At 38.0% G+C, this 26,820-nt stretch overlaps 1 protein-coding gene across 3 annotated transcripts in view; it reads left to right on the top strand.

Annotated features, from left to right (window-relative positions):
- The window catches only part of IFNAR1 (interferon alpha and beta receptor subunit 1), a 39,627-nt gene extending 15,287 nt beyond the window's left edge, over window positions 1–24,340 (top strand). For 2 of the 3 annotated variants that reach the window (XM_077819172.1, XM_077819187.1), the window contains 9 exons: window positions 1,684–1,883; window positions 3,129–3,286; window positions 9,424–9,571; window positions 11,818–11,935; window positions 12,814–13,013; window positions 16,097–16,251; window positions 17,299–17,446; window positions 19,393–19,547; window positions 23,224–24,340. In XM_077819172.1, the coding sequence (XP_077675298.1) occupies window positions 1,684–1,883; window positions 3,129–3,286; window positions 9,424–9,571; window positions 11,818–11,935; window positions 12,814–13,013; window positions 16,097–16,251; window positions 17,299–17,446; window positions 19,393–19,547; window positions 23,224–23,424 (1,483 nt within the window). In that variant the 3' untranslated portion in view covers window positions 23,425–24,340. The remainder of the gene's footprint in view (window positions 1–1,683; window positions 1,884–3,128; window positions 3,287–9,423; window positions 9,572–11,817; window positions 11,936–12,813; window positions 13,014–16,096; window positions 16,252–17,298; window positions 17,447–19,392; window positions 19,548–23,223) is intronic. The other variant, XM_077819179.1, reaches the window with a different exon arrangement.
- Window positions 24,341–26,820: the final 2,480 nt, after the last annotated feature.

Genomic DNA, 26,820 nt, shown 5'->3' with positions numbered 1-26,820 from the left:
TTATGGTTCCCATTGCAGCTAGGACACTGACTCATGGTACTTCTTTGTGTTTGGGAAACACCGTAGAATTAAGTGTCTGAAAATCCATCCTAAACTGATGCACACCTAAGAAGCAACCTCAGCATAGTTCTCGCAAATCATATAATTCCTATGTAGATGTTCCCCAGTATTGGCATGCATATAATTTGTAAGAGCACATTCAATAGTAACACTGCAAACTGTAAAAGATGCATGTAACAGATTATGTAGCTTCATTGAGAACCATATCTTTTTGATTTGCAGGGGTAGGGGTGTGTGTGTGTGTGTTTCAAATCATTTGTTTGGTTCAGAATTGAAAAACACAAGATTTGGGAATATTCCCCAGTACAGAACTCTGATTAGCTGGTCAAGGCCTTTATAAATACAGAAAGAGATACATTGGCTGGTTGCTCTTAATTTACAAACTTTGGTCATCTGATTAAACTGTTTGTATATCCTTATGTTCAGTTAGCTCTTTTTAAGTTTGTGCTTCTTGCTTCTTTCTAATTTGGCTACTATTTCTCATTACCCCTTTCCCAACAAATAAATACACAAACTTGTCTGGCTTATTAGTAACTCTGTAATTAAGATGTCAGAGAGAGAATCATATTATGTATTTGAACATGAAGATTTGGTGTGTTTCTCTTTATTTTTTGGGTGGGAAAAAGGTGGCTTCAAAAATACAGTGTTTACCTCAGAAACACGTAACACTGTCCTGCTGAAGACAAAATATAGTGGTTATACAACAGGATCAACATCTTTAATGGTTATTTCTCAGTTTTCTCCACTTTTAATCAGGAGAGTCATCTCTCCCCTATTGTTTGTGCCACTTCCTGATGTCTGAATTGTCTTTTGGAGACAGATGGTTTTTGTTGAGAAGCCCTGTTCTGATAGAATAGAATAGTTAACTCTTTTGTGAAAAGAAAAGGAGTACTAGTGGCACCTTAGAGACTAGCCAATTTATTTGAGCATAAGCTTTCTTTAGCTATAGCTCACTTAGCTGTAGCTCACAAAAGCTTATGCTCAAATAAATTGGCTAGTCTCTAAGGTGCCACTAGTACTCCTTTTCTTTTTGCGAATACAGACTAACACGGCTGCTACTCTGAAACCTTAACTCTCCTGTGTGTTCATTTTATTCTGTTTTCTTTTTCCCATTTGTTTTTTCTGATTTCCTATTCTGTCTCCTTTCCTTCATTTCTCTCCTTCCCTCCTCCAGTCTACTCTCCCCTCAGCTATACTCTTTACTATTCAGAGCTGTTACTCTTTTTTTTCCTATCCCTTTCCTTTGCCACTTAGGTCTCCTCCAAGCACTTTTTGCAACCCCTATTCTATCAGTGCATTTGAGGGGTAATAAAATATACCCCAGTTTGCTAGTGCACTCAGGGTTTAATCCCAGAAATGATAATCCTGAAATGATCTTTACTTTTTTGTGTTGTGCTTAAGTGTTGGACTAGAAAAGCAAATTGCCAGCATGTCTTGGGGATTCCTTATTCAATAATTAACTAGCATTCATAAAGTAACTTAAATTAGACAGGTATTCTAGAATTCTGAGACCAGTTGAATAGCTTTGTGACAACCAGATGGTGATGATCAAAATACAAAATGAATGTTTACGTTTTATCTTTTATCACCAGTAGAAACCTAATTTTATTTTTTTACTTGCAGAAGATTTGAGGATTATGAGGAAGAAGAAACAACAGATTGGAAAGAGATATCTGGCTGTCAGAATGTCACTGTCACAGAATGTGACTTCTCCTCAGCAATGACATCTTATTTAGATTTCTATAATGTGCGTATAAGAGCTGAAAAAGGGGAAGAAAAATCTCTGTGGTCTACTACTTTATCATTTAGTCCATATTCAATAGGTATGAACTACATATGTACTTTCTTATTAAACAGGTTAATAATTTTTCAATTTATGGTGTTACAGCTCAATATAAAATACAGTGTAGAGATTTGTATTCCCTATTATTATTGGCTCTGCTGTTTTGTAGAGCAACTGCCTTTTTATGCTTTTAGTGATCATATTTATATAGTAACTTTCCTGAGATCTTGTCCAAACACAAGTTGTGCTGTTTTAAATAACTTGACTACAGCAGTAAAACCCCTTCCATAAGGATGGCTAAATCCCATTTGTGCCTTTGAAAATCTTGCCCATGATTGCTAATTTCCCAACCTTTACTACATTATAGCACTATGAAATATGCAGTGAATAGACTTGTATTGCTTCGACCATGTTATTTCTATTATCAAATATGTAATGAAATATTTCATTACAAACTAATTAGTAATCAAAATACCTGTGAAGTATGTACGTTAAGATTATTTTGAGACTCTTAACTCTGACTATTCTGACTTGCGTGCTTAAAGTTATAAGTTTAACATTGCTATAATGTATCAAATGTTATAAGCACCTCTAAGTGATTGTCATGGAAAATTTATGACCAATGAGCCCACTGTTCATGGTATGTCTCATTAGTCTTCCCAACTTTTGAGCTATGCAGAGCTCCAGTGGTAAAGTGGTGTGATGTAGGGCCCTTTGTTTTTGCAGGTCATGGTTTTCTTTGGTGGCCATCTCTATGCTGTACCCACCCCAATGAATTTCATTCCTAACATTAGGGAAGAGGCAGGATGGTCCAGACTGGGGGAGAGCTGGTTTCCTGAGTACCATATGTGTCATTGCCCCAGTGCTGATGTTGGCAAATGTATTTGAGAAGCTAGCGTTCCAGCAGTCCTACCATCTACCTTTAATTTACCACGAATGATAACCTATATAAAGCTGAATCCTTCCATTAATATTGGGTTGGTTCTTGGGGAATGGGCTTTTTTAAAGTAAGTCTTTCTTGTAACCTTATTCCACAAATTTATGACTCTTCATTTCAAAATCGGGAAGTTACTGTAATATTGTTACAGCCAGTAAGTATTACTTTAACTGTCTTCAGTCCCAGATAACACTTGGAGTTTATTCAGTTAAACTACTGTTAGATTCTACGGGAAGAACTGAAAATTAAGTACTGTGGGCAGTTCCTTGTAGTTTACTTGTTCAAACATGTAACTTTTGGTGTTTCAACTAAGTTGTTGTGCTTCATGATAATGTTTAATTTTTGCAGCTAAAATTGGTCCTCCAGGAGTGCAGTTAGAATCCATAGATGGAGTGGTGAAAATCAACATTTCCCCTCCAGAAGAAAATCAGAACAGAAAAATATGGACAAACGATATAAGTTTTACCTACAATGCAATGTTCTGGGAAAACTCATCAAATGCAGAGGTATGGTAGGGATTGACTTTCTAAATTAAGTTTAAAATATTGTTTGGTTTACTTCAGTTGCTGAGTCACTTCCTAGAATTAAATTCTGCTTTTTATTATTTTATACATATAATATATCCTAATTTCTGCCTGTAGCTTGGTACATTCACTGTTAAAAAAAATAAAGTGCATTGATTTGCTAGACTGTATTACATCTCTTACTCAAAGTTTTGGTTCGGTTGCTAATGTCATTAAGCTATTCCACACTTAGTTGCTTAAGAACATAACGGCCATACTGGGTCAGACCAATGGGCCCTCTAGCCCAGTATCCTGTCTTCCGACCATGGCCAATGCCAGGTGCTTGCTTCAGAGGGAATGAACAGAACAGGCAATCACTGAGTGATCCATCCCCTGTCGCCCACTCCCAACTTCTGGCAAACAGAGGCTAGGACGCTCAGAGCATGATGATGTATCCCTGATCGTCCTGGCTAATAGCCATTGATGGGCCTATCCTCCATGAACTTACATAGTTCTTTTTTGCGTCCTGTTACAGTTTTGGCCTTCATGACATCCACTAGCAACGTGTTACATAGGTTAACTGTGGATTGCATGGAGAAGTATTTCCTTGTGTTTGTTTTAAACCTGCCGCCTGTTAATTTCATTGGGTGACCCCATATTCTTGTGTTATGTGAAGGGGTGAATAAGGAAATGTTATACACTATAAAATCTTGACTGATGTGGAGATAGACCTCTATCATATTCCCACTTAGACGTCAGTTTTCCAAGCTGAAAAGTCCCAATCTTCTTAATCTCGCCTCATATAAAAACTGTTCCATATCCCTAGTCATTTTTGTTGCCGTTCTCTGTACCTTTTCAAATTCTAATTCATCTTTTTTGAGATGTGGTGACCAAATCTGCACACAGTATTCAAGATGTGGGCATGCCATGGATTTATATAGGGGGATTGATGTTTTCTGTTTATCCCTTTCCAAATGGTTCCTATAATTATTAGCTTTTTTGACTGCCACTGCACATTGAGCGGTTGTTTTCAGAGAACTATGATGACTCCAATATCTTTCTTGAGTGGTAACAGCTAATTTAGATCCCATCATTTTGTATGTGTAATTGGAAAACATTATCTCAATGTGCTTTACTTTGCATTTATCAACATTGGAATTTCATCTGCCATTTTGTTGCCCAGTCACCCAGTTTTGTGAGATCCCTTTGTAACTCTTCGCAGTCTGCTCTGGATTTAACTATCTTGAGTAGTTTTGTATCAACTGCACATTTAGCCACCTCACTGTTTACTCCTTTTTCTAGATAATTTATGAATATGTTGAACAGCACTCATCCTGGTACAGACCACTGGGGAACCCCACTATATTTACTTCTCTCCAGTCTGTAAACTGACCATTTATCCCTGCCCTTTGTTTCCTATCTTTTAATCAGTTAGTGATTCATGAGAGAACCTTCCCTCTTATCCCATGACTGCTTACTTTGCTTAAGAGCCTTTGGTGAGGGACCTTGTCAAAGGCTTTCTGAAAGTCTAAGTACGCTATATCCACTGGATCACCCTTATCCACGTTTGTTGACCCCCTTGAAGACTTATAATAGATTGATGGCATGATTTTCCTTTACAGAAGTCATGTTGACTCTTCCCCAGCAATTTGTGTTCATATATATGTCTGATCATTCTGTTCTTTACTATACTTTCAACTAGTTTCCCTTATACTGAAGTTAGGCTTACCGGCCTGTAATTGCCGGAATTGCTATTGGAGCCTTTTTTTAAAACTTGGTGTCACATTAGCTATCCTCAAGTCACTTGGTACAGAGGCTGATTTAAGCAATAGGTTACATACCATAGTTCTGCAATTTCATATTTGAATTCCTTCAGAATTCTTGGATGAATACCATTTAGTCCTGGTGACTTATCACTGTTTAATTTATCAATTTATTGCAAAACCTCCTCTAATGACACCTTGATCTAAGAGAGTTCCTCAGATTTGTCACCTAAAAAGAATGGGGCAGGTGTGGGAATCTCCCTCATGTCATTTATAGTAAAGATGCAAAGAATTCATTTAGTTTCTCCACAATGGCTTTATCTTCCTTGAATCTCCTTAGCACCTCAATTGTCCAGTGGCCCCACTGATTGTTCAGCAGGTTTCCTGCTTCTGATATACTTTAAAAAAATTTACTACTAGTTTTTCAGTCTTTGGCTAGTTGCTCTTCAGATTCTTTTTTGTCCTGCCTAATTATACTTTTCTACTTGGTGTGTCAACATTTATGAGCCTTTCTATTTTCCTCAGTAGAATTTAATTTCCAATTTTTAAAGGATGCCTTTTTGCCTCTAACTGCTTCTTTAACTTTGTTTAGCAATGGTAGCACTTTTTTGGTCCTCTTACAATGTTTTTTAATTTGGGGTACACGTTTAATTTGAGCCTCTATTATGGTGTTTTTAAAAAGTTTCCATGCAGCTTGCAGGCATTTTTATTTTGGGAACTGTACCTTTTTAATTTCTGTTTAACTAGCTTCCTCATTTTTGTGTAGTTCCCCTCTATGAAGTTAATGCTACTGTGGTGGGCTCACAGCTCTTTGCAGGCTTTTAGAGCTCTTTGTGAGGCTTAAGAAGGGAATTTGAAAACTTTGCCCACTTTCCCTGCAGGTCTGAGGCAAGCAATCATTAATCTATAGAATCAATATAGACAGTACTTACCTCCCACTCCACACAGCAGTACCAGAATGAGTGCCAGTCAGATTAGGTACATACTGAGAAGATGTGTATGTCCATTTGGGAGAACTTCTGTGTTTGGGCATTTTAAAGGAAAAAATCCCAAGGCCCTCCTTAATACATTCTTGCATTCAAGAAAAGGTGAGTGACAAATCTGTCAATCCAGTTGGCTGAACTTTTACTAAAAAGTTTAGTGACACAAGTACAGTAAATCTTGTCCTCAGTATGGAGCCTATACTTTCTATAGTAGAGTGGATTTTGTGTTACTGTAAATAGTTAATGAACTGGAAGGTAGAGCCAGTCTTAATGTGAAAACACTTGGGTGAACAATGTTTTAAGGATGATATATCTGCAACGTTGAAGACTCAGATCTTCCTCAGACCCTGCCCAAAAATGGCATCTAGACTTTTCGTAGTGGACTTTTCTTGATTTTAATTATTCCTTGGCTAGAAGCGGTAAATGGGATTGGGCATTCTTGAGCAGTTAGTCCACCAGTTAGTGGTCTGTAAACACTTGTTGTATTTTTTTTCCTCACCCCATTCCTTAAAAGATAAAACTTAAAAACTTAAAACAGAATAGACGTTCTGGGCAAGATGATGATGGTGATGATAATGAACCTAGCATTAGAGAGACAGGGATGCTGATGTAATATCTTTTATTGGATCAACTTCTGTTGGTGAGAGAGACATAGTGCTTGTCTTCGCTGGCAATTTACAGCGCTGCAACTTGAAAAAACACACACACCCCACCCCTGCGCAGCAAGTTTCAACACTGTAAAGCGCCAGTGTAAATAGTGCACCAGCGCTGGGAGCCACGCCTCTCATGGAGGTGGGTTTTTTTAGAGCGCCAAGAGAACTCTCTCCCAGCGCTCTGCCGCGACCACACAAGCCACGTTAAAGCACTGCTGTGGCAGCGCTTTGGGATTGCCAGTGTAGACTAGCCCATGCTTTTGAGTTTACACAGAGTTATTCTTCCGGTCTGGGAAGGGTACTTAAAGTGTCACAGCTAAATAAAAGGTGAAACAAATTGTTTAGCATAAGTAGTTAACACATGTTTCAAGGGGCCATTCAAGATGAAGTGGCCTATTAACAGGCCTCCAGTAATGGGGGGAAAAGAGGGGAGGAGGGAAGGCAGTTTGCGGGATTTGTTAATGGGTTATAGATTGTTGTAATAAGCCATAAAGTGTCCATTGAGTCCTTCCTTTTTAGTGTCTAGCAAAGTTATGAATTTAAGCTCCCAGCCTCATTATTTGAAGGTATTGTGCAGGTTTTCTTTGAGAATGAGAACTGAGAGGTCAGATATAGAGTGATCACTTTGTGAAGTGTTCACCCACAGACAATCAGGTATTTGTCTTTTATCATTTTCTTGTGTGAGTTCATTTGAGAGTGTAGAGATCGTCTGGTTTCACCCACATAGTTGTTGTTGGGGTATTTAGTGCACTGGATGAGGTAAACCATATATCGTGGTAGGCATGTTTAGAATCCATGGATCTTGAAAGGTGTGTTGATCATCATAGCAGTGCAGATATGTCTGCAGGTTTTGCATCTGTTCTGGCAGGATCTGGCACCACCTGAGCTGGTGTCCTGGTTTGTGGGGAGCTTGCTTCTGATGATGAGCTTGGAGAGGATGGGGGTTGTTTGAAGGCCAGAAGAGGGGGTTCAGGAAAGATTTATTTCAGGATGGGGTTCCCATCAAGTATGGCTGGTTGTTTGTTACCCCTTATGTGTTCCAGCGTGGGGTGGCAAATGACAGCTAGGGATTTATGTATAAAACTCCATCTGACTGCACACCCCTAGTTGTCAACTACTGCCCCACACTGGAACCCAACTCAAATGCCCCAATAACAACTATGTGGGTGAAGCCAGACAATCACTATGCTCTCAAATAAGACGAGGCAGGGAGCTTAAATTCATAACTTTGCTAGACACTAAAAATCAAGGACTGAATAGAGACTTTATGACTTATTACAAAAATCTTTAATTCAGTAACACCCCTCAGCTGCCTTCCCCTCCCCCACCATATGATTGGAGTGGTGTTAACGGTCAACTTCACCTTGAATGGTCCCTTGAAATATGTTAACGGCTTATACCGAACAATCTGTTCCATCTTGTATTTAGCTGTGACACTTGAGTACGTTTCTCAGACCTGAAGAGCTCTGTGTAAGCTTGAAAGCTTGTGTCTCTCACCAACAGAAGTTGGTTCAATAAAAGGGAATACTTCACCCACCTTGTCTCTCTTGGGACCGACATGGCTACAACAACACTACTCTCCAGCTGTGTCTACACTACGCACCTTTTAGCGACACAGCTGTGCCACTACAGCCATGCCGCTAAAAGGCGCACAGTGTAGCTGCTGTCTGTCGGAAGGAGAAAGCTCTCCTGCCAACAAAACAGCTTCTACCCCCAACAAGTGGCAGTAGCTTTGTCGGCAGGAGAGCTCTCTGGTGTTTTTTGTTGGCAAAACTTGTGTTGTTGGGTGTGGGGTTCCACACTCATAAACGACAAAAGTTTTGTCGTTCAGGTTCCAGTGTAGACAAAGCCTTTGTCAGTAGAGCTCAAAAGACTTTGCAAAGGAAAATAAGTATCATTATCCTCATTTTACACACTGGAAAACGGGAGCACAGATCCTCTATAGCTAGCATGCCATAAAACTCCGGGTGAAAGGACACAAGATCTTACCGCTTCTGAAAGGAAAATCCCATTTCTTATCTTTAAAGGAGAGGTATGTGAATCGGGTATATGGAAGGTCTATACGTTTTAAGGTCATTTGTTACCATTATTTTGCTGAACAGTACAGGCTGACCTTTTCCTCTTTTTTTTTTTTCTGTCTTCTGTCTTCTGTTTTGTGGCAGGGAAAGGATTTATACATTTGTCTGACTGGTGTAGGAAAGTTGGGAAAATCTAAATGATCAGAAAAGAAATTACATTATAATTTCTCTCTACTCTTAATGTTCTGAAAGGTATCATTTGACATACAACAAATACTACAGCATAAGAAGAAAAAATCTATTGCTGGGGTTACTTTCTATAGCAAACTATTATCAAATAGAGGAACTATTTAAATTCACTTCAAAATTTCAGAAAGCATTACAAAAGCATGGAGTCAGTTTATTTTGTTCAGACATTTAAAGCTTTTTTCTTTTCATTCTGTACTCCTTTTAAGTTTCAGGTGAGTTTTGAGAATACTGTAGCTTAAGATGGTTCACAATTAATTCCCACAAATTAAACGTGCAAAATCACATTGGCATGCCAGTAATATAGTATAAATGAAATACTACCTTATCCCTAATGTCTGAATGTATCCAAATGTCATATGTGCTGGTGATGTCCAGTGATTCTTCAGGACAGTAACGCTTTTTGTCACAAGTTGAGGCTGTTTGGGAAAGAACAATTTCCTTAATATGTTGTTTACAACTGTTTATGTATTGCAGCCAAAAAGCAAAACTATTAATCGCAGAGAAACAATTTATGATCTAAAACCAGAGACTACTTACTGTCTGAAGGTTCAAGCACGCATAACTTCTGAAAGAAAAGTAGGTTCCTTCAGTCCAGTGTACTGCATTAAAACTACAGATCAAGGTAATGAATAAAAATCCTTTAAACTCTTTAGTAATCAAATCCTACAACTAGCTTGACAGGTTTCAAAATCCTTTGCTCCAAAGTAGTAGAACTGTGCAAAATTACCAACATTTCAACTGATTTCCATGTAACTTTGATAATCTGAACATCAGTTATCCAAAGTCCCTTTATGGACAGCTTAATGTCTTCCAGTATCTACTCAGGTTTTTGATAGTGAAAGGAATTTTCAGTTACCCAAACATATTCAGTGTTCACCATTACATTTAGATTATCGTGATTCTGTTGTGGTCCTAGATGCAAAAACAGATATTCCTGTATTTGTGAGTTTGGTTTAGGATAAAACTTAGTTCAATTCCTGTAAGATATTGTTGTGCATACGTGGAAAAACTGAATCCGTTTAGTTGAAATGAATGATTTTGCCAAGTTAACACGCCATTTTTGTGCAAACCCTGACTTTTTTTGTTCTGAAACACTCTCAATCACTTTTTGGGGCATTTGCTTGCAGCTCATGAGTTGTCTTGCAAAGTGCATTTATCCTCTGTCCAAGTGACTTATTTTTTTAAAATAGACATTGGAAGGATTTTGCACTCTGCATGTTGTGTATGTAGGAACATAGGAATTTCAGTACTAATTTACACAAGTGGCCCACCTGGTCCAGAATCCAGTCAGAGAGTGGTTGGTCCCAGATGATTCAGGAGAGGTAGAAGAAATCCTTTTGGAGACAGTTATGGGATAACTTTCCCCAGGGAAGGTTTCCTCCTTTTTTCCAGTAGCTGGAGCTGGTTTATCCCTGAAACACTTATTTTAAAAGTTTCAAGTAATTGATGAAACCCAAATAAATTTTTTTTCATTGCATTACAAAAATAAACAGTTAAAGCAGGAGTAGAACAGTAACTAAATCTGCTATCTCAAAGCAGAAACAAGTATGAGTTTAAAAAAAGAATTATCCTCTTAGTGCCAATGCCCTAGTTCAGTGGAACTTGCAGGAAATGTGGTAGATCTGAGTTAGGGCTTACTGAACAAATAAAAGTAACCTATATTGATAAATGCTGCTTTCTTTCTGGTAAGAGAGAAGAGACCAGGAAATAATATTTATTTAGTGAGATGTCTTCACAAGAAAAATTTCTAAAGCAGTTATCTAATTTGGAATTTGAATAGGGTTAACGTCCCTCTTCTTGCAGAAAGTGCCATGGTAATGTTCAACTGTATATGGCTTATGTTTTTTAGCTTGTAAACTTTGGTTAAATTATCAGTATTACTGTGTTGTACATATAGTAGACTTCTTCAAAACCAATAAATAGCATCATTCAAAAAAGTGCCATGGGACCTTTAATGACCACAAGGGTCAGGACTTGATTTTATGTACCTCCACGAGAGTGCCCTGCCTCCTCATATCACTGTTTGAATATTGGTTCAAAACTGTCCCTCAAAAAAAAAAAATCCATCACCAACAAAGTTCCATGTAGCACCAAGATTTTCCTTGCTGGTATCCCATCCAGGTACAGACCAAGTTCTGTCCTGGTTAATTTGTGACATCTTTAGAAAAAGTCCACTAACTATGCTGTCTTTTATTATTGGGTTGGTATGGGATTTCTTACTCTGTTCCAATAATTGAAAATGGAATTCATGATTTTATGTTCAAAGTATGATATTACTTTGGGTTGTCACAGAAGGCAACCAAGGAATTGGAATCCAAAACTACTTATATGGTAATATAGACTATATTTATTGCTAACCTCAGTTTCAATTTATGTTTTGCTTAAAATGAATAGTCTATTGTTCCAGATTCTTTACTTTCGTGTAGCTAAGTTTTGCACTGTGTAAAATCCCCAAGATTTGAGATAATGCTGTGACGAGAACATCATCAGTTGCATCATAGCGTTCTTTATTTGCAGATCTTCCAGAATATATAATTTGTAAATTTGTATTAATGTACATTATTCCAGCCAGATTCTCACTGATACTGACTTCTCAGCATATATCCCTATGCTAACATTTTTGGGCTGCCTAATATTCTCTGATCTAAAAACTGATGCTTTCCTACAGAACCCTCTGAGAGCTACCTACCCCTATGACTTAATCAGCTGTGTGCTATGATGGCAAATCAAAGAATATTTTAAAGTTCTATTCAAACAGTTATTTAAAATATACTGTACAGATTTTCTTACTGTGGGGAAAAATAAGTATACATGACTTAGGACTTCTTGATGACAACGATGGTGAGTTTTGTTTTCTTTGCATTTTAGCATGGAATGTGCTACCTTATCCAGTGAATGTGGAAGTTCATGCTTTGAACATGAAGTTTCTTCTATCCTGGGATAATCAATATGATCAAAATGTGAGCTTTACAGTACAATATCTCAGGTAATTTTAAATAGTTTTTAAAGCTTTGCTGCTTAAGTAGACTTTAAACTTGACGGTTCTAAATTGCCCTCAATTAGGCCTCTGAAGCTAAATATTCCTAGAAACTCAAGTATGATATTCAGAAAAGTATCTTGATGTACTCATTGAAGTACTGGGTACTTCATCCAGTCACCCATGTGGTGTGCTTACAAGAATAATACCAAAGTTTGATCATAGAAGTTCACAGCACTCAGTTTCTCTCCGAAGTTTTGAACACCTCTAGGCTAGGCTTCTAAATGTGTACCAGATACTATTTCTATAAGATGAACACTCACATTTCCTAATCTGTCTTAACACCAAGGAAATTGGTGAGTTGAAGTTGAGAACTTAAACACGTTAAAGTCAGAAAATGCAAATATTAAAGTCCTCAGAGAAATTTTAACATTACGCATACTCTGGTATTTTCAAACACTATTAATGGTTAGTCTGCAAATGTGTAACTTAGTATATGTGGTGTATGTGCAGTGAGTGCACAAATGTTGCTGTCCTCATCTAAATTTAAATGTCCTGATCTGTTCAGATTTTCATTGAAATAAGTTGCATTTAATATATTTTCCCCACTCTTCATTATAATTAAGAATGAACATTCAATAAAAAAGATGGAGTTCTGATGGAATTCTTTGAGCATGTCAGCAAAGTAGTTGACACAGAACTGCATGATATAGCTTTGGACTTTGAAGAAGTCTTTGACATAAATTTACACATTCATTACATATGTTTGCTTAGAAACAGTGAACAGAAATGGACATATTCATTCAATTGTAAATTTAAATGAAAAATATTGTTAGTTTGATTAGAGTAGGGAGTACATATTGACCACAAAATGTCATTTTTTCTAGTGGATATTTAAAGAGTCTTCCTGAAGATTATTCAAATAAATGGAACACTATTTCTGGATGCGAAAACATCACTACTACACAGTGTGACTTCTCATCTGACATAGAAGCTAGTGGAATTTACTTTCTCCGTGTACAGGCTATGAATGGATATAATAAATCACGTTGGTCTAATGAAATAAAAGTGGATCCTTGTGTAGTAAGTAAGTGGATATATTTTCTTCACCATTCTTCATTTCTCAGTTGGTTTATACACCGTTAGTATCTGCATTCAGTGTATTCATTTTCATTTTTAATCTTTCTCATTTTTATAGTTCCCCTGTAGAAGCACTGGGGGTGAAATACTGGCACCACTGAAGCCAGTGGGAGTTTTTTCCATTGATTTCAGTGGAGCCAGGATTTCACTCCTGGCTTGAAAATAGCAAATTACTTACTAAAATTGAGATGCACAGCATCTTGTGCACTCTTTGCATACTTTAACTTTCCTCATTCATTAACTATATTACATTAATCATTTTCTTAGGTAAATCTTAGCATACCGGATCATAGCAGGAGTCCCCCTAATCCAGCATTTGCCTTGAACGCAGGGCCAGTTCCTGATGTGTCAGAGAAGGGGGAAACTAGAAAACCAGTCAATTGTGGACTGCTGTAAATGTGGAGAAGGGATTCCTTACAGATCTGGTCCTCATTTGTATGCTAGTTTATGCTCTAAAGTAGGTGCAGTCGGGAAAGTAACTCAAATACTTTCCTGGTGGACTGGGTATTTTTCTAAATGGACAACCTATCCTAAATTGTCAATTACTGAGGGACAGTCTTCACTCATTGATATATTTTGCTTTCTACCACCAACTCTCTGTATAACGTTTTTTATGAGTAATGTACCCGAATGCATGGATGCTAAATATCTAAACTGTATTCTTAAAGTCATTCACTTAAATTTGGGTTATTGCTGGTTATGCGCTATATGTGTCTTATTACTTTAAAAACCAACTTCGTATTTGTGGATAATCTGAGTACACTACCCACATGTACAGACACTCTCTGTTCTCAACCTATGTATTATATAATTTTTTTTAACATTAGCTTTAATAAAAATTTTATTTCTAACTAGTGGTTTGCAACTCCCAGGAAAGTTATGAAAGACAACTGGGGAGAGGGTTGCAAGGCACTGAAACTTCACTACAATGTAAAACAGGGGTTCTCAAACTTCATTGCACCGCGACCCTCTTCTGACAACAAAAATTACTACATGACCCCAGGAGGTGGGACTGAAGCCTGAGCCTGCCTATGCCCCACTGCCTCAGGCAGTGGGGCTAAAGTCCAAGCTCCACTGCCCTGGGTGTGGGGGGCCAAAGTCCCAGGGCTTCAGCCCTAGGTGGTTGGTCTCAGGCTTTGGTGACCCCATTAAAATGGGGTCATGACCCACTTTGGGGTCCCAACCCACAGTTTGAAAACTACTGATCTAAAAAAAAGATCTTGCTCTGGCACTCCTTGTACACCTTACTTTTCAGTGTCCTCTATTTTGTCAGCCTTTCAATGCACAAACAAATAATATAGGCTTATCAGCTTTATCATTAATTTTTTTCAACACCTTTACATTTACTATAAAAGTAAGTGTTTTTTACTTCGAGTTAAGGAGTTTCAACCTGAAAGGCTGAGAAAACATTACCTTATAACAGTGGTCACCAACTGGTTGATTGCTATCTCCAGCAGTGCAATGTGGTTGCCACTAAGGCAGACTCCTTGCCTACTCCTGCCCCAAGCCACTCCTGGAAGCGGCCAGCGCAGACCTGCAGCCCTAGGGGCAGGGAGCAGAGGTCTACTTCTGCATGCTGCTCCTGCCTGCAAGCACCATCCCTGCCACTCTCATTGGCTCGGAGAGCTGTGCGGGGCGATGCTTTCAGAGAGTGGCAGCATACAGAGCCACGTGCCCCCCCCAGTGGCCGCAGGGGAGCATTGGCCCCTTCTGGGAGTGGTGTGCAACCAGGATAGGCAGCCTCCACCAACCGGGAGTTGCCAGAGGTAAGTGCTGCCCGGTGGGAGGCCGCACGCCAAACCCCCTCCCACAGCCTGAACCCCAAGTCCCTTCCTACACCCCAAGCCCCACTCTGAGCCCCCTCCCACAGCCAGCACCCCATACCCCTTCTTGCACCCAAACCCCTTGCCCCAGCCCAGTGAAAGCGAGCATGGGGGAGAGGGAGTAATCGGGGGGGGGAGTGGGGAGGGCTTTGGGGATAGGGCGAGGCCTTGGGGAAGGGGTGGGCTAGATCCTAGGTTGCCCTTAGATTCAAAAAGTGATTTTGGGCATAAAAACGTTGGAAACCACTGCTTTTCTTATCCTTTTACTGAAGGCTGAAAATCAATAATGCTTCTCACCGGGCTTATACCTCTGGGGGTAAAAGAGGAACTGCTTCCTGATCCAGTTGATCAGTTTAAGAAGCACAAAGACTGTCATAGTTCTTGTAATTGTTGCTGGGTGTAGATGTGAGGGCCTTGCATTTGGGCTTTCCATTGGAGAAGAAATTGGTGGTGGTATGGAGTCTGGGTATATTAGTTCAACTTGTTTGTTTTTATGCTATACACACCAATCTTTGAACACAGGTGATCACAAATAGCATGCATGTAGTCCCTTTTCAGAAATCGCAGTCTATAGATTAGTGTCTGGTTCTCAGGAAGAAGCTCTACCCCAAGAATTGACTTCAGACAGAGGAAATAAGACAGTGCAAACTCCCCTGCTGTTTGCAACAGCTCCCCCAACAGCCTACATACTTTTTCTCAAAAATTAACAATAATACAGCAGTCCTTCAAAGAATGGATAGTGTTTTCACACTAAGGAAAAAATAACTAAGACTAACAGTGCCATCTGGTGACTCTTACATGTTTTTATCCTGCTAGTATAAATAAAAATATTTTCATGTTTTCATTAGCTCTCCCTATTAAATTAAACTATCAAGTAGATATTGCAATGCATGTTTTAAAATTTCAATAGCTGTACTTTGACTGATATGTATCACACTTCAAATATCATTCACAGTGTGACTGAAAGTTCAAAAACAACAAATACAATATTAATGCTGAAACATTAGGGTTAAACATTTACATCATTGTGCCTGCTTTCCCATCTCCCCCTATTTGTTTTTGTAAAGGTACTAGTAAAAGCCAGATATCTAGCCATAAATCTGAAAACCTTTGCTGTTACGGGTTTAATCACAGCCGTAACATTTTTTATTTACATGTTTTAGCTAACAGATTTTTAACTTTTTTGTGTGTGTGAAATTGTTTTAAGATGAAATTGGCCCTCCAGGCATAACAGTAAGCTCTAGTGAGGATTCGCTTCGTATCCAGCTCACTCCTCCAGGAGAGTCTGAAAATAAGTCCATGAGTGGATTTTATGACTTATCTTACCGCGTTCTGTACTGGAAAAATTCTTCAGATACTGAGGTAGAAAAACTTTTTCAAACTTCTTTAATTAAAAAGGTATAATAAGTAACATGTTTTTAATGTTACACTAAGACCTTCCCCCTTAAAAAGTTTAATTTCACAAAGAGCCTTGTATCTTATTTTCTTATTGCAGAGCTCACATAAAATGTATACATCCCAGCAAGATTTTACATCATAAAGTAGGCAAAGAGATGGTAATATTGGTTTGTTGATGGCAGCTATCCTTCATGATATTGCCTCTGTACAGTCATTTTAGGAATCTTGCATGAATGGCTGCTGATGGATCATTTTTGAGAAGTTGACTGCATGGCTCTCTGGAAGCAGTTTATTTAGGACCTGACCCTGTGCACATTGAAGTCATTGATAAAGCTCCCGTTGACTTCACTGGTGCAGTATCAGGCTTTTAGGGAAAAAAAATTACTTCAGTAAGTAAGTTCTTTCTGAAGTTCTGTATTGGCAGTTTTATGGCCACTCAGTTCAAAAAACAGTAATTCTTATATCAGTTACTCCAAGAAGGGACAAAAAAGCTGGCATAACACTAGTTCAGTTGTTTTCCTGTTGATCTAAAAATATTCTCTTTTTAAATTCTCAGCACTGAAGTTTGTATGGCATTTCTAGTTAATTCAGAGCTGAGATTAGGCTGAATTTCTCTGCATTTATGAATTTGCATATTTTTAGTTGACATTTTGATGTGATTTTCCATTTTTAAACTTGTGTAATAAACTCTTTAACTTTGTTTTACAAGACTACAATAAGAATGCACACATGAAAAGATATCAGAACATTTAAACATACCAGAAAGTTTCCTGTATGTACAGCACAAACTTTGAAGTGTACTATTGCAAACACCTTTTCAAAATAGTGAAAGTGGTTGGTTAGTTACTTTCTAAATGTAGTTTTGAAATTGAAACTTTTTTTATTTGAAAGAGTAAAGTATAATTAAAATTATACAAAAAATATATTTTCAGTATTGCATTGCCTACAATTTTAATAGTTGAATCAGTCTTGTACTGTTTTTTTAACTTGCATTTCTTATTTTTCTTTCAGGAGAAAATCAAAGAAGAAGAACGGTTATTATTCACAATCTCTGACTTGACACCTTTGGTTTTGTACTGTTTGAAAGTGCAAGCATTTTCACCAGCATATAAAAAAGATGGTCATTTTAGTGATGTGGCATGTATTAAAACGCTTGATGGTATGAAAAGTTTAAATATATGTTTGGGATATATTGAAATTCAGTTCAGAAATTTTTATAATTTAGGCTACAATAAAATGACTTAAGCTAAAATATGCAATTACCCCTAGAAAGACACATTTCTCCATATACTGTAAAATGTGAAGTGTAACTATTGTGAATTGTGACATCAAAAATCAGCATGATTTAACTTACACTAGTTACTTGGGATGTTCCATGAAAATAAAAGTAAATGCAAATCAAAATTAAGTTAGAAAAGTATTAATTATACTGTAGGTGATACTTTCAAGTTTATTGTATTGTGTCTTAATCCAACCTATTCCTGGAGAGTTTAAAAGATCCTATATGGTAAGAAGGGAGCAAAGTGTATAGTTCATCACTGAGTGAAATCCCATCCATGTACAGATGGCCAGCATAGGGGATTATTTTTGTCCTATGTGAACATAAAGGGATGATGATTGTAGAATTTCTAACTGACCTTATGGCTAGAAATGTTTTCAAATATTAAAATTGTCTAAGAGTAACTATCACCCATATGAACATTGCCTATTACATACTGGCACTTATAATCCCCAAATGTGGCCTTTTTTTCTCTATAAGCAATCTATTTAATTCCTTTTATTCTTATCCATTTTACTATTCTTTGGATTTTTTTTTTCTCCACAGTAAGGCGCCTACATCTGTAGTCAGGATCCAAGCATGCCTTACCAACACTCTCAATAAAGAGAAATTGTTTCATTGGTCTTGCATATAATGCCCCATACATCAGACTGTAGGATTTTGTTTTTACATCACTTATCTGGAAGTGGAAAGTACTGGCTGCATTGCCTGTAGCTTTTGAAAGTATATTCAGAATGCAGACAGCTAATGAAAGGGAGAAAGGATGATGGAAGAAAATGATCATATTCCAGAGTAGAATGGGTGAAACACTTGTAGTAAATTCCAGGTTCCTCAAAAGAGATTATTCTCTGTTGCTTACAATTCTTTGGAATTAAGAGCTGGATTCTGCCAGCCTTACTCATGTTAAAACACTTAGTATCTTATTCCACAAATCTACCTGATGCCAGTGGAAAATCCACTTGATCCTGCCGGGTGCTGAGAATTCTGGCCCTGATTATTTCAATGGTCTACATACCTGCTTAAAGTTAAGCACACACTGCAGTGCTTTGCTGATTGAGGTACATGACAAGATGAAGCCTTAAATAGAGAACACAATATCCTGATTAAAGGCAGCAGAATATGGTCTTGTGACAAGCTGCTGGGAATACCTAGAGCTGCGAGACACTGCTACTACCACTTTCCATCTGAGCTTAAACTTAATTTTTTAAAGTGTTTGTATTTCTTCAGTAGGTGAATTTCTTAAAATATGTTTGTCCCATTAATGCTTAAACTAAATTATTGTGGAGTTTGTTGCCACAGGAAGTCACTGAAGCCAGGAATTTAACAAGTTTCCAAAAGGGATTGGATGTCAAGAATATCCAGAGTTGTTAATGATAAATTTTGGAAGAGATATTAAACTTCATGCTTCAAAGTTTAGGGCAATCTCAACTAGTAATCAGGAAGACACCTATGTGAGGGGCAGATTGTCCCACATCTGCCTACTGTGTGGTTCTGACATTTTACTCTGGAGCATCTGTACTGGCCACTGTCAGACAGGGACCTGAACTAGATGGACCTTCATTTTTGATCCAAAATGGCAGTTTCTATGTACCTAAATATGGTGCCTAAAACCTTTTTGCTTTGTTTCAGTAGAATGCTCTAAGCTATTGGGATGGTGTGAGGATTTATTTATATTCATGTAATGCTTTCAAGAAGTAAAACACTGTAAATATAAAGTTTTATGGTGTAGTCTTTACATTGTATATAATCTTTAAATATAGAGATCTTGGTGATATGACACTTCATGAATACCTAGATAGATTAATGATTATTCCTTTATTTTTTAGATAAAACTTCACCTTGGACTATTTTGAAAACCTTTGTAATAGCCATGATTGGCTTCTTCTGTTTTGCATCATTTTTAATTTTTGGTATATATTATATATCTAGACGGATCAGATATGCGTTCTTTCCATCATGCAAACCTCCTTCAAACATAGAGGTAAGATTTTGACTATCTTTCCAAGAATGTAACTATTCAAGGATCGAAGAACAGTAGAATGTCATCACATAATATATCTGATTCATTGTTCTAAAGAATAGTGTCTCTGTATTTCATAGTGTCAGGGAGACTTGCCAGGATTAGATACCAAGAGTTTAATGATAAAGTATGTGAATTAGTCTGATCTCTTGTGATTATCACAGATTTAGAGAAATCAGTAATAAACAGATATTTCAATTTGTATGGAAAAAAGGGGAAAACATATTGAAAGCCATTACAAAATAATGTTTTAGGATTTCTGCCTTGTCCAGCTGACCCAAAGAAGGGAAAAGCCCGTATCAAATTTTATTTTTAAATAAAGGAATGCCTTTGTGCAAATGTTTTTCTTCCAAGCTTCAGGTTTTGCTTTAAAAAAAAAAACTACTTTTTTTTATGGGACATTACATCCTCTAGTAGCTGATACATAAAGAATAAGTGGAGTAGATGAGAATGAAGAAAGTTCGTGGGGAGTGCTCCTTTCACATGAGTTCCTCTGAGTCTCCAACTCCTATTCTTTTCTCCTCTGCCACCCAACACTCCTAATTGCACTGTGGTTGATCAATGAGGAGCTTAATTTTTGTAGCTTGTTCTGTAGGTGTGCAACATGTTTTAATCAATTCTAGAAAAGTAGACCAGAGAATGTTATGATTTTAAATGGAAAAATTTGTTTTATGGCTGACTGACTAGGATATTGATCCTGTATCCATTCTTATTCAATATATTTTAGAATCTTTACTACACTTAAAACCTATGGGTCTGTCTGTTTCCTCACTTAGTCCACTTGGGAGCAGTAGCAATTTTTCATTTACCTATTAATGATAACTATTTTTTTTCATATAACTGTTAAAAGGTTTTGCAGGGTTTATTGAACTAGTATCTACCAGTAGGAAATCCAGTTCCTCCATGGGATCTAAACTTGGTATTAACACAATTATCTGCACCCTTCAAACCTCTCTCTCCATAAAAACAACTTTATAATAGGAGTTAGTCTATCTAGAAGAATTATGGAACTACATGTTTTGATGGTAGATCCTCTTTCTACTGTTTTTTCATAAGGACAAGGTTATACGTAGACCTCACCCCAAGTTTATCCCAAAGTAATTTCAGATTTTCATGGTAATCAGTATACTGGTTGTCTTTCCTGGATCTCATGCTCATAAAGGTGAGTGTAGATTAGTGTTCAGACATAGTTTTATTGTTATCTGGCTAGAACTAAGGAGTTTAGGCCTTTCCCAAATGGTTCATTTCCTGTGCTGGAAACTTTAGGGGCTGAGCTGTTTCTGCACAGTCCTTGTCTCTATGGGCTAGAGAGCATATAGAGTAGAGTTAAGATCTCTTCTCTCTCACCTCCTGCTGGTCTCAGAACTCTCTCAACTAGAGTGGTTGGTACCTGTGTGGCATGTTAGGCATGTTCCTCTTTTTGAAATATGTAAGCTGCAATTTGGGGTTCATGTCTCACTTTCATTAAACATTTCAGTTTAAATATGGTATCTAGATCTGATGCTCAGTTTGACAGAGCAGTGTTTCAATCTGTATGTAATTAGGACACCATGTGCCTCCATCCTTAATTTGGCAAGCAGTATTTAACAATCTCATGAGAGGGAATGTTCAGCAGAAACTCAACAACAAAAAAAGTTGTTTACTTGTAACCAAAGTTCTTTGATATGGATTTTGTGTATTCTCACTCCCTGCCCACCTTCCCCCTTCAGTGGAGTCCTAACTAATTCCTTGCCCCATAAAGGGACTGTGTCCCTTTTTATAGCCTCGCTCTCAGAACATGCTCAAATGCTGATGGCAGGCTTAGGAGGGGCACACAAGCACTCTGGCACTGCCACAAGAAGGTCCACTGTCCAAGTTGCACCAGTCAGTGCATCCCACGAGTGTGAATATGCAGAATCCATCTCAAACTCCAGTTACAAGTAAGTAATTTTCATTTTCCCCTTCAGGGTTGATGAGATGAAGTTCTTTGACTTCACCCATCCGTCCAGTTGTGGAACGGTATGATGAAAGGAATGTGGTTACATCCCCTTACTGTCTTCTAGTAACATCAAAAATGATGGAGCACAAATATCTTGTAAGGGAGGGATGCCACTGGCACTTTCTCCCACCCAAACCATAACCCTGTGGTCATTTAAGCTGCAGTGACTGAAACCAGGAGTAGGTGAGGCTCAGGGGTAACTACGTTGAGGACTGTATGCAAGTAGTCATGGAACAAAAGGAACCCTTTTTTTCTTCCTTCCAAATCATAAGCTCCGCTTTTACCTCAAAATAGTTCCCACCGTCATGGGGTAGTTCCTATAAACTCTCTTCAGTCTGTATATATTCAGGTAGTGTTTGTATGGAAAAATACTTTTTAAAGTTGTATTGTTGTTCACATAAAACTTAGGTTTGCTTGAGAGTGCCCTTTTCCTCCACATGCACCTTCACAAGATGCACACATTATGGCTCACAGCATTCAAATACTAAAGTGTAGCAAGAATCAGCTTTCACAGTACTCTCCCAGTTGCCTCTGAGAACGTTATACCGTTGACAAGGTGGCATGTCACTTGGACAGTGTATCTTGTTCCCAGCGCACTTCTGCCTCAGTGGAGCCCTTAGCATGTACAGTACATAGTGCTTTACAAACATTATTAGTATCAGTCAAGTTGTAACTTAAACAATATATCTACTATCAAATTATCTGTAAATTGAATTGTAAGGCAAAATTTCAGCTGTTTGCATCAATTGTAGGCTGGCAACACAGTTCATGTAATGCTTTATTTATAAGTGTCCCCTTCATAGGAAGGGATTTTAAATATTTTAGTCTAGGGTTGAGTTAACTGTTCACTATTTGTAAAGTACCGAGGGGCATAAGACTAGATGGAACTCCTTCCCTTATCTAAGTGCCCCAGCACCCACTGTCTCTCTATTTCAAATTTTTCCTCAGAACCTTTTCTCCCCTTGCAAAGCATGCAAATGCTAATCCACATCAGTTTAAAACAAAAAATGAACCTACCTATTACCACCACTTCCCTGTCCCCAAATGCGCTAAGTTCTGTCTCTGGGTCTCAAAGTGTGTACTTGTGGTGGTGTTGTAGTAGCTCCCTGCTCCAAAAGGCTAGAGTCTGTATAATCTTTTGTCTTTTATATTTTGCTGAGCACACTGTGTAAGTGGTTAATACTTATTAGCACAGTAAAAAAAAAATGAGAAAAATTAGTTATGGCCATATAGACTGATAGACTGTAAGGCCAGAAGGAACCACCATGATCATCTAGTCTGACCTGCACTTTGCAGGCCACAGAACCTCACCCACCCACTCCTCTAATAGACCCATAACCTCTGGCTGACTTACTGAAGTTCTCAAATCATGATTTAAAGACTTGAAGTTACCAAGAATCCACCATTTATACTAGTTTAGGGACATATCTAGAGACATTTTGTAATACTTGTCTGTATTTACATACCAAAGCAACCTTTATGGGTAAGTTATTAATGCCTTAAAAAAAAAAAGGTTCCATACCATAAGTAGAGACATCATTGTACTACAGAATATAATGGGAACAAGACTGCAAAGAGCTGCATTAACCAAAGCCATATTTAAGCTTATAACTAATCATTTTGTTTTTCCTCTCTCCTTCCATTCTCCCCTATCTGCAGTGCCTTGGTGGACAACCTTTCAACAGTCCGTATCTGTCAACTTCAGAGGAGCCAACAGAAAATTGTTGTATAATTGAGAGTATTGTTATAGAGGAAACAAATCAAACTGATTTTAAAGACTACAAACCCTCTAAACAGAGCACTCGAGATTCAGGAAATTATTCTAATGATGATGATACTTCTGGAACTAAAGTGTTATAAGAAATGCTAGACCAGGAAACAGCATAACTAAAAATAACCTCAGACTTGAGACTGGCAGCCTAACTAGCATTTTGCTGTTCTCATTACATATGGAAGAGTCTTTGCCTTACAAAGGCAGGCTGATGTCAGACTGTTGGTCCCAAAGCTTCCTGTTTTGCTTTTCAGTAGTGCAAAATTATGTAAATGTGAGGAACAAATATTACTACTGCTCCTCCAGAAAAAGGATATTCTTCTGGCATACCAGTTTGGTTGGTATTTGGTACTAGTCTTTCTGTTTACCGTGTGGATCCTGATAATATCAGGAAAAGTCCTGTGATGTCTCCACAGAAAAGACAGTCTTCGCCCATCTATGTTGCTGGTAGTAGATGCCAACATATGTAGACACCAGTCTCAAAAGAGAACTCTGCTAAGCTTCCTTAAGCCTGCTCTTGGAACTCCTGGTGCCAGTGGTCCATTGTACATGCTGGTGTCAATTCTGTGAACTTTAATCTTATTGCTATCAATATGCCCTCCTCCCAGACAATTCAGCTAGCTTAGCTAATGTGCAGAGGTAGAAACAGAAAAGGGATTTTTCTCAGCTAAATATTAGCTGGAGAAGTTAAAGGAAAATAGTGGATGCTTGTTGTAAGAATAGTTTTGGGCGACTTTTTCTTGATCGTTCTAGCCTAACAAGCACTACATCCAGAATAATGCAGTGATCTTCCAGATTAGATGTGCATAAAAGCAAAATCTCAGCCCTGTAAGAACAGAACAAATTCTATTATGCACTTTAATGCCAAGCAAGTTAGGGAGCTTATACTTGTGTCTGTTTAGTAACCAGATGCCCATAAGCTGTAACATTCTTACCCACAACTGAGATGTACTTAAATGTGATATTCTTTCCTACATTTGAAAATAACAAACATTTTATTTTCAACTTGTTCTTGAATTCCTACTGATCATAAGTGAAGGGCAAACACACAACCATCAAATGGAAATGGCTTTGGAAAACTGGATCCTTTCAATCCCCCGCAATAGAGCCAAATGATTGCTAAAATTTATAAACCTGAATCCAACTGATTTTTAATGTTGTGGTGCCACAAATACATATCTAGATATGGGTATGGTTGAATCATCTTTGAAGCATACACACAGAGGAAATATTTAAAGCAATGATTTTTGTATGTTGCTGGGGTAAATTAGTTTTCTCATTATGATTGCGCTGCAATTACTAGTTTGATCTATAATTCCTCTGGACTGACAGAATGGCAAGAATATTCACCATTTACAAATTTTTCCAGCTCAGATCTTACTTTATCAGTGAGTTCTTGTTTATACAAAACATGATACATTCTGCACTGACACCTGAAAAAAATTTACTCCAGTCTTGTGGATAATTTTTCCACTCTTATTCTTGTCATATGGGATTTTAAAAATAGTTTCCTGTTTTATGGGGAAAGTTGACTTGGCGTAAGAACCAGGATACGTTCTTCCAGCTTGCATGTAAATTTATAACTTGCTATAGGTGATTGTTGGTTTCTGTCAAAATTTGAATATTTTTGATGTCTAAGATCTAAGTGAGTGTTCCCAGCTCAATCCTCAGTACTTATTGGACAGGACAATATGTTTTATAGGATAGTTTTTTTTTTCCCCAGCATAGTTCTGCTTAGTCCTGTGACAGTGAGGCTGGAGTTGCTTAGGATAATAACCTGTAGTTAGAAAGGAAAATACAGCATTTGGACATGATGTGAATTTTCCTCTAACTACTTCTAGATTTGGGGAACATTCATTATTTTACCTTTTGGCACTTTGAGCAGAGTAGAAATGTTTTTCTTGTGTCTCCCTCTCCTCTACCATTCCCTTCCCTTTGCACACCTCGCCCCACCCGAAATCAGGTGGGTTGCTTTTTTTAATGCCCTTGTGAATGTTTGGCAAATTTGTTTCCCAACGTTGGTAAATTGAAAATAACCAGACATCCCTTGAGCTTTTGAATTGTTTGTTTTTTTACTATAGGAGTCTAGGAGGATACATGTGTAAGCCATGCCCACCTCATGTGGCACTTTGTCACTAGTGGTGGCTAGACCACAGAGATTAATTTATAGCTCCCAAGAGATGCATTGGAATAGCCCAGTCTTTGACCCATTCGTTGGCCCAGCCTCCTGTGTCTGGTGGTGGTCAGCGCCAGATGTTTTAGAAGTAGACATAAAACATCCCTAATTCACCTAATTGGCTCTATTACAACAAACACTTTTGGTTTTAGATCAAAAAAATTTTCAAGAAGCAGGTGGAGGAAAAAACACCTTTAACTTTTGCAGGTAACTAGCCTTGGAGAAGGCAGTGTTGTCTCCTTTTTGGAACAGAGAACTTGGAGTCAGAATTGCCTGGGTTCAATGTAAAGTTTTATCAATTAGTGTGACCTTGAGCAAATCACTTAATAGCTGTACCTCAGTTTGTGACGGTGCTGGGAGAGCCTTAGATTAAAGGAGCTATAAAACTGTATCATACATACAAATTGTAATTGGATATAGTTTTGCATCTCTTCCTCTTGTTTATGCAGCCGTTAGTGCTTTGTGCTGTAGATGTACCTCCTGGGACTACTTTCCCCCAAAAAAGTTACTTCGAAAATAGCATTTCTTAATCATAGCCTATTTCTTCAGCAGTATTTAAGTTTGGAACACATTCTTCCATTTTGGGGGATTTTTTGTCTTCCTTTGTTTTGTTTTTCTCTTCTAAGGAGAACACTTCAGTTGATATTTCAATGGCTAATGGTGAAGTATTACTTTTGGAAATGGATCGTTTACTAGTGAGACAGATTTGGTTGGCTCCATGTGTTTCGACCGTTTTCCAAAGATTATTGTGTTTAATATGATGGATTTCACTGTAAATAATCAAACTGTTGATGGCTGAAAAATCTCTGAAAGTTACAGGTGTAAGGCTAGCTTAGGCAACTTCCTCTGACTTCAGTGGGAATTGCACATGTGTATATGAAACTTGTACTATAGTGTCATCCTACTGTATATTTGGTAGTACATTCATTGTATTGCTGATCTGTTCACCACTTTAAATATCACAGCAGCAGATGCTCTGTAGCACCCCCTTGTGGTTGGGTTTTCACCATTGCAGCAGCTCTGCTTCAGTTTTTCCCCTTCTCAGATCCCTGGCTGGGCTTGTTTATTGGCACAAGTGTAAATTTCCAGTTCCCCAACTGCCCATCCAGAATTATTTGGCCCTTGGGACTTTTGCCCTCTGCAGCCTCCTCTTTCTAAGACCACTTTAAGAACAGTCCCAAGCCAAACCAATAATGCACAGATCCTCTTTAAATCTGCTCTTCCTGGGCTCTTTTTCGTGAGGCAGTATTAAGTACAGTCCCCAGCAAAATTAATAAATGGCAGATCCACCCACCCCTTCCCAAATGGT

The sequence above is a fragment of the Eretmochelys imbricata genome, chromosome 1 (genome assembly GCF_965152235.1).
Source record: "Eretmochelys imbricata isolate rEreImb1 chromosome 1, rEreImb1.hap1, whole genome shotgun sequence".
In the NCBI taxonomy this organism is placed as follows: domain Eukaryota; kingdom Metazoa; phylum Chordata; order Testudines; family Cheloniidae; genus Eretmochelys; species Eretmochelys imbricata.
The sequence above is the reverse complement of the archived record's forward strand: the minus strand, read 5'-3'. Positions and strand labels throughout refer to the sequence as shown.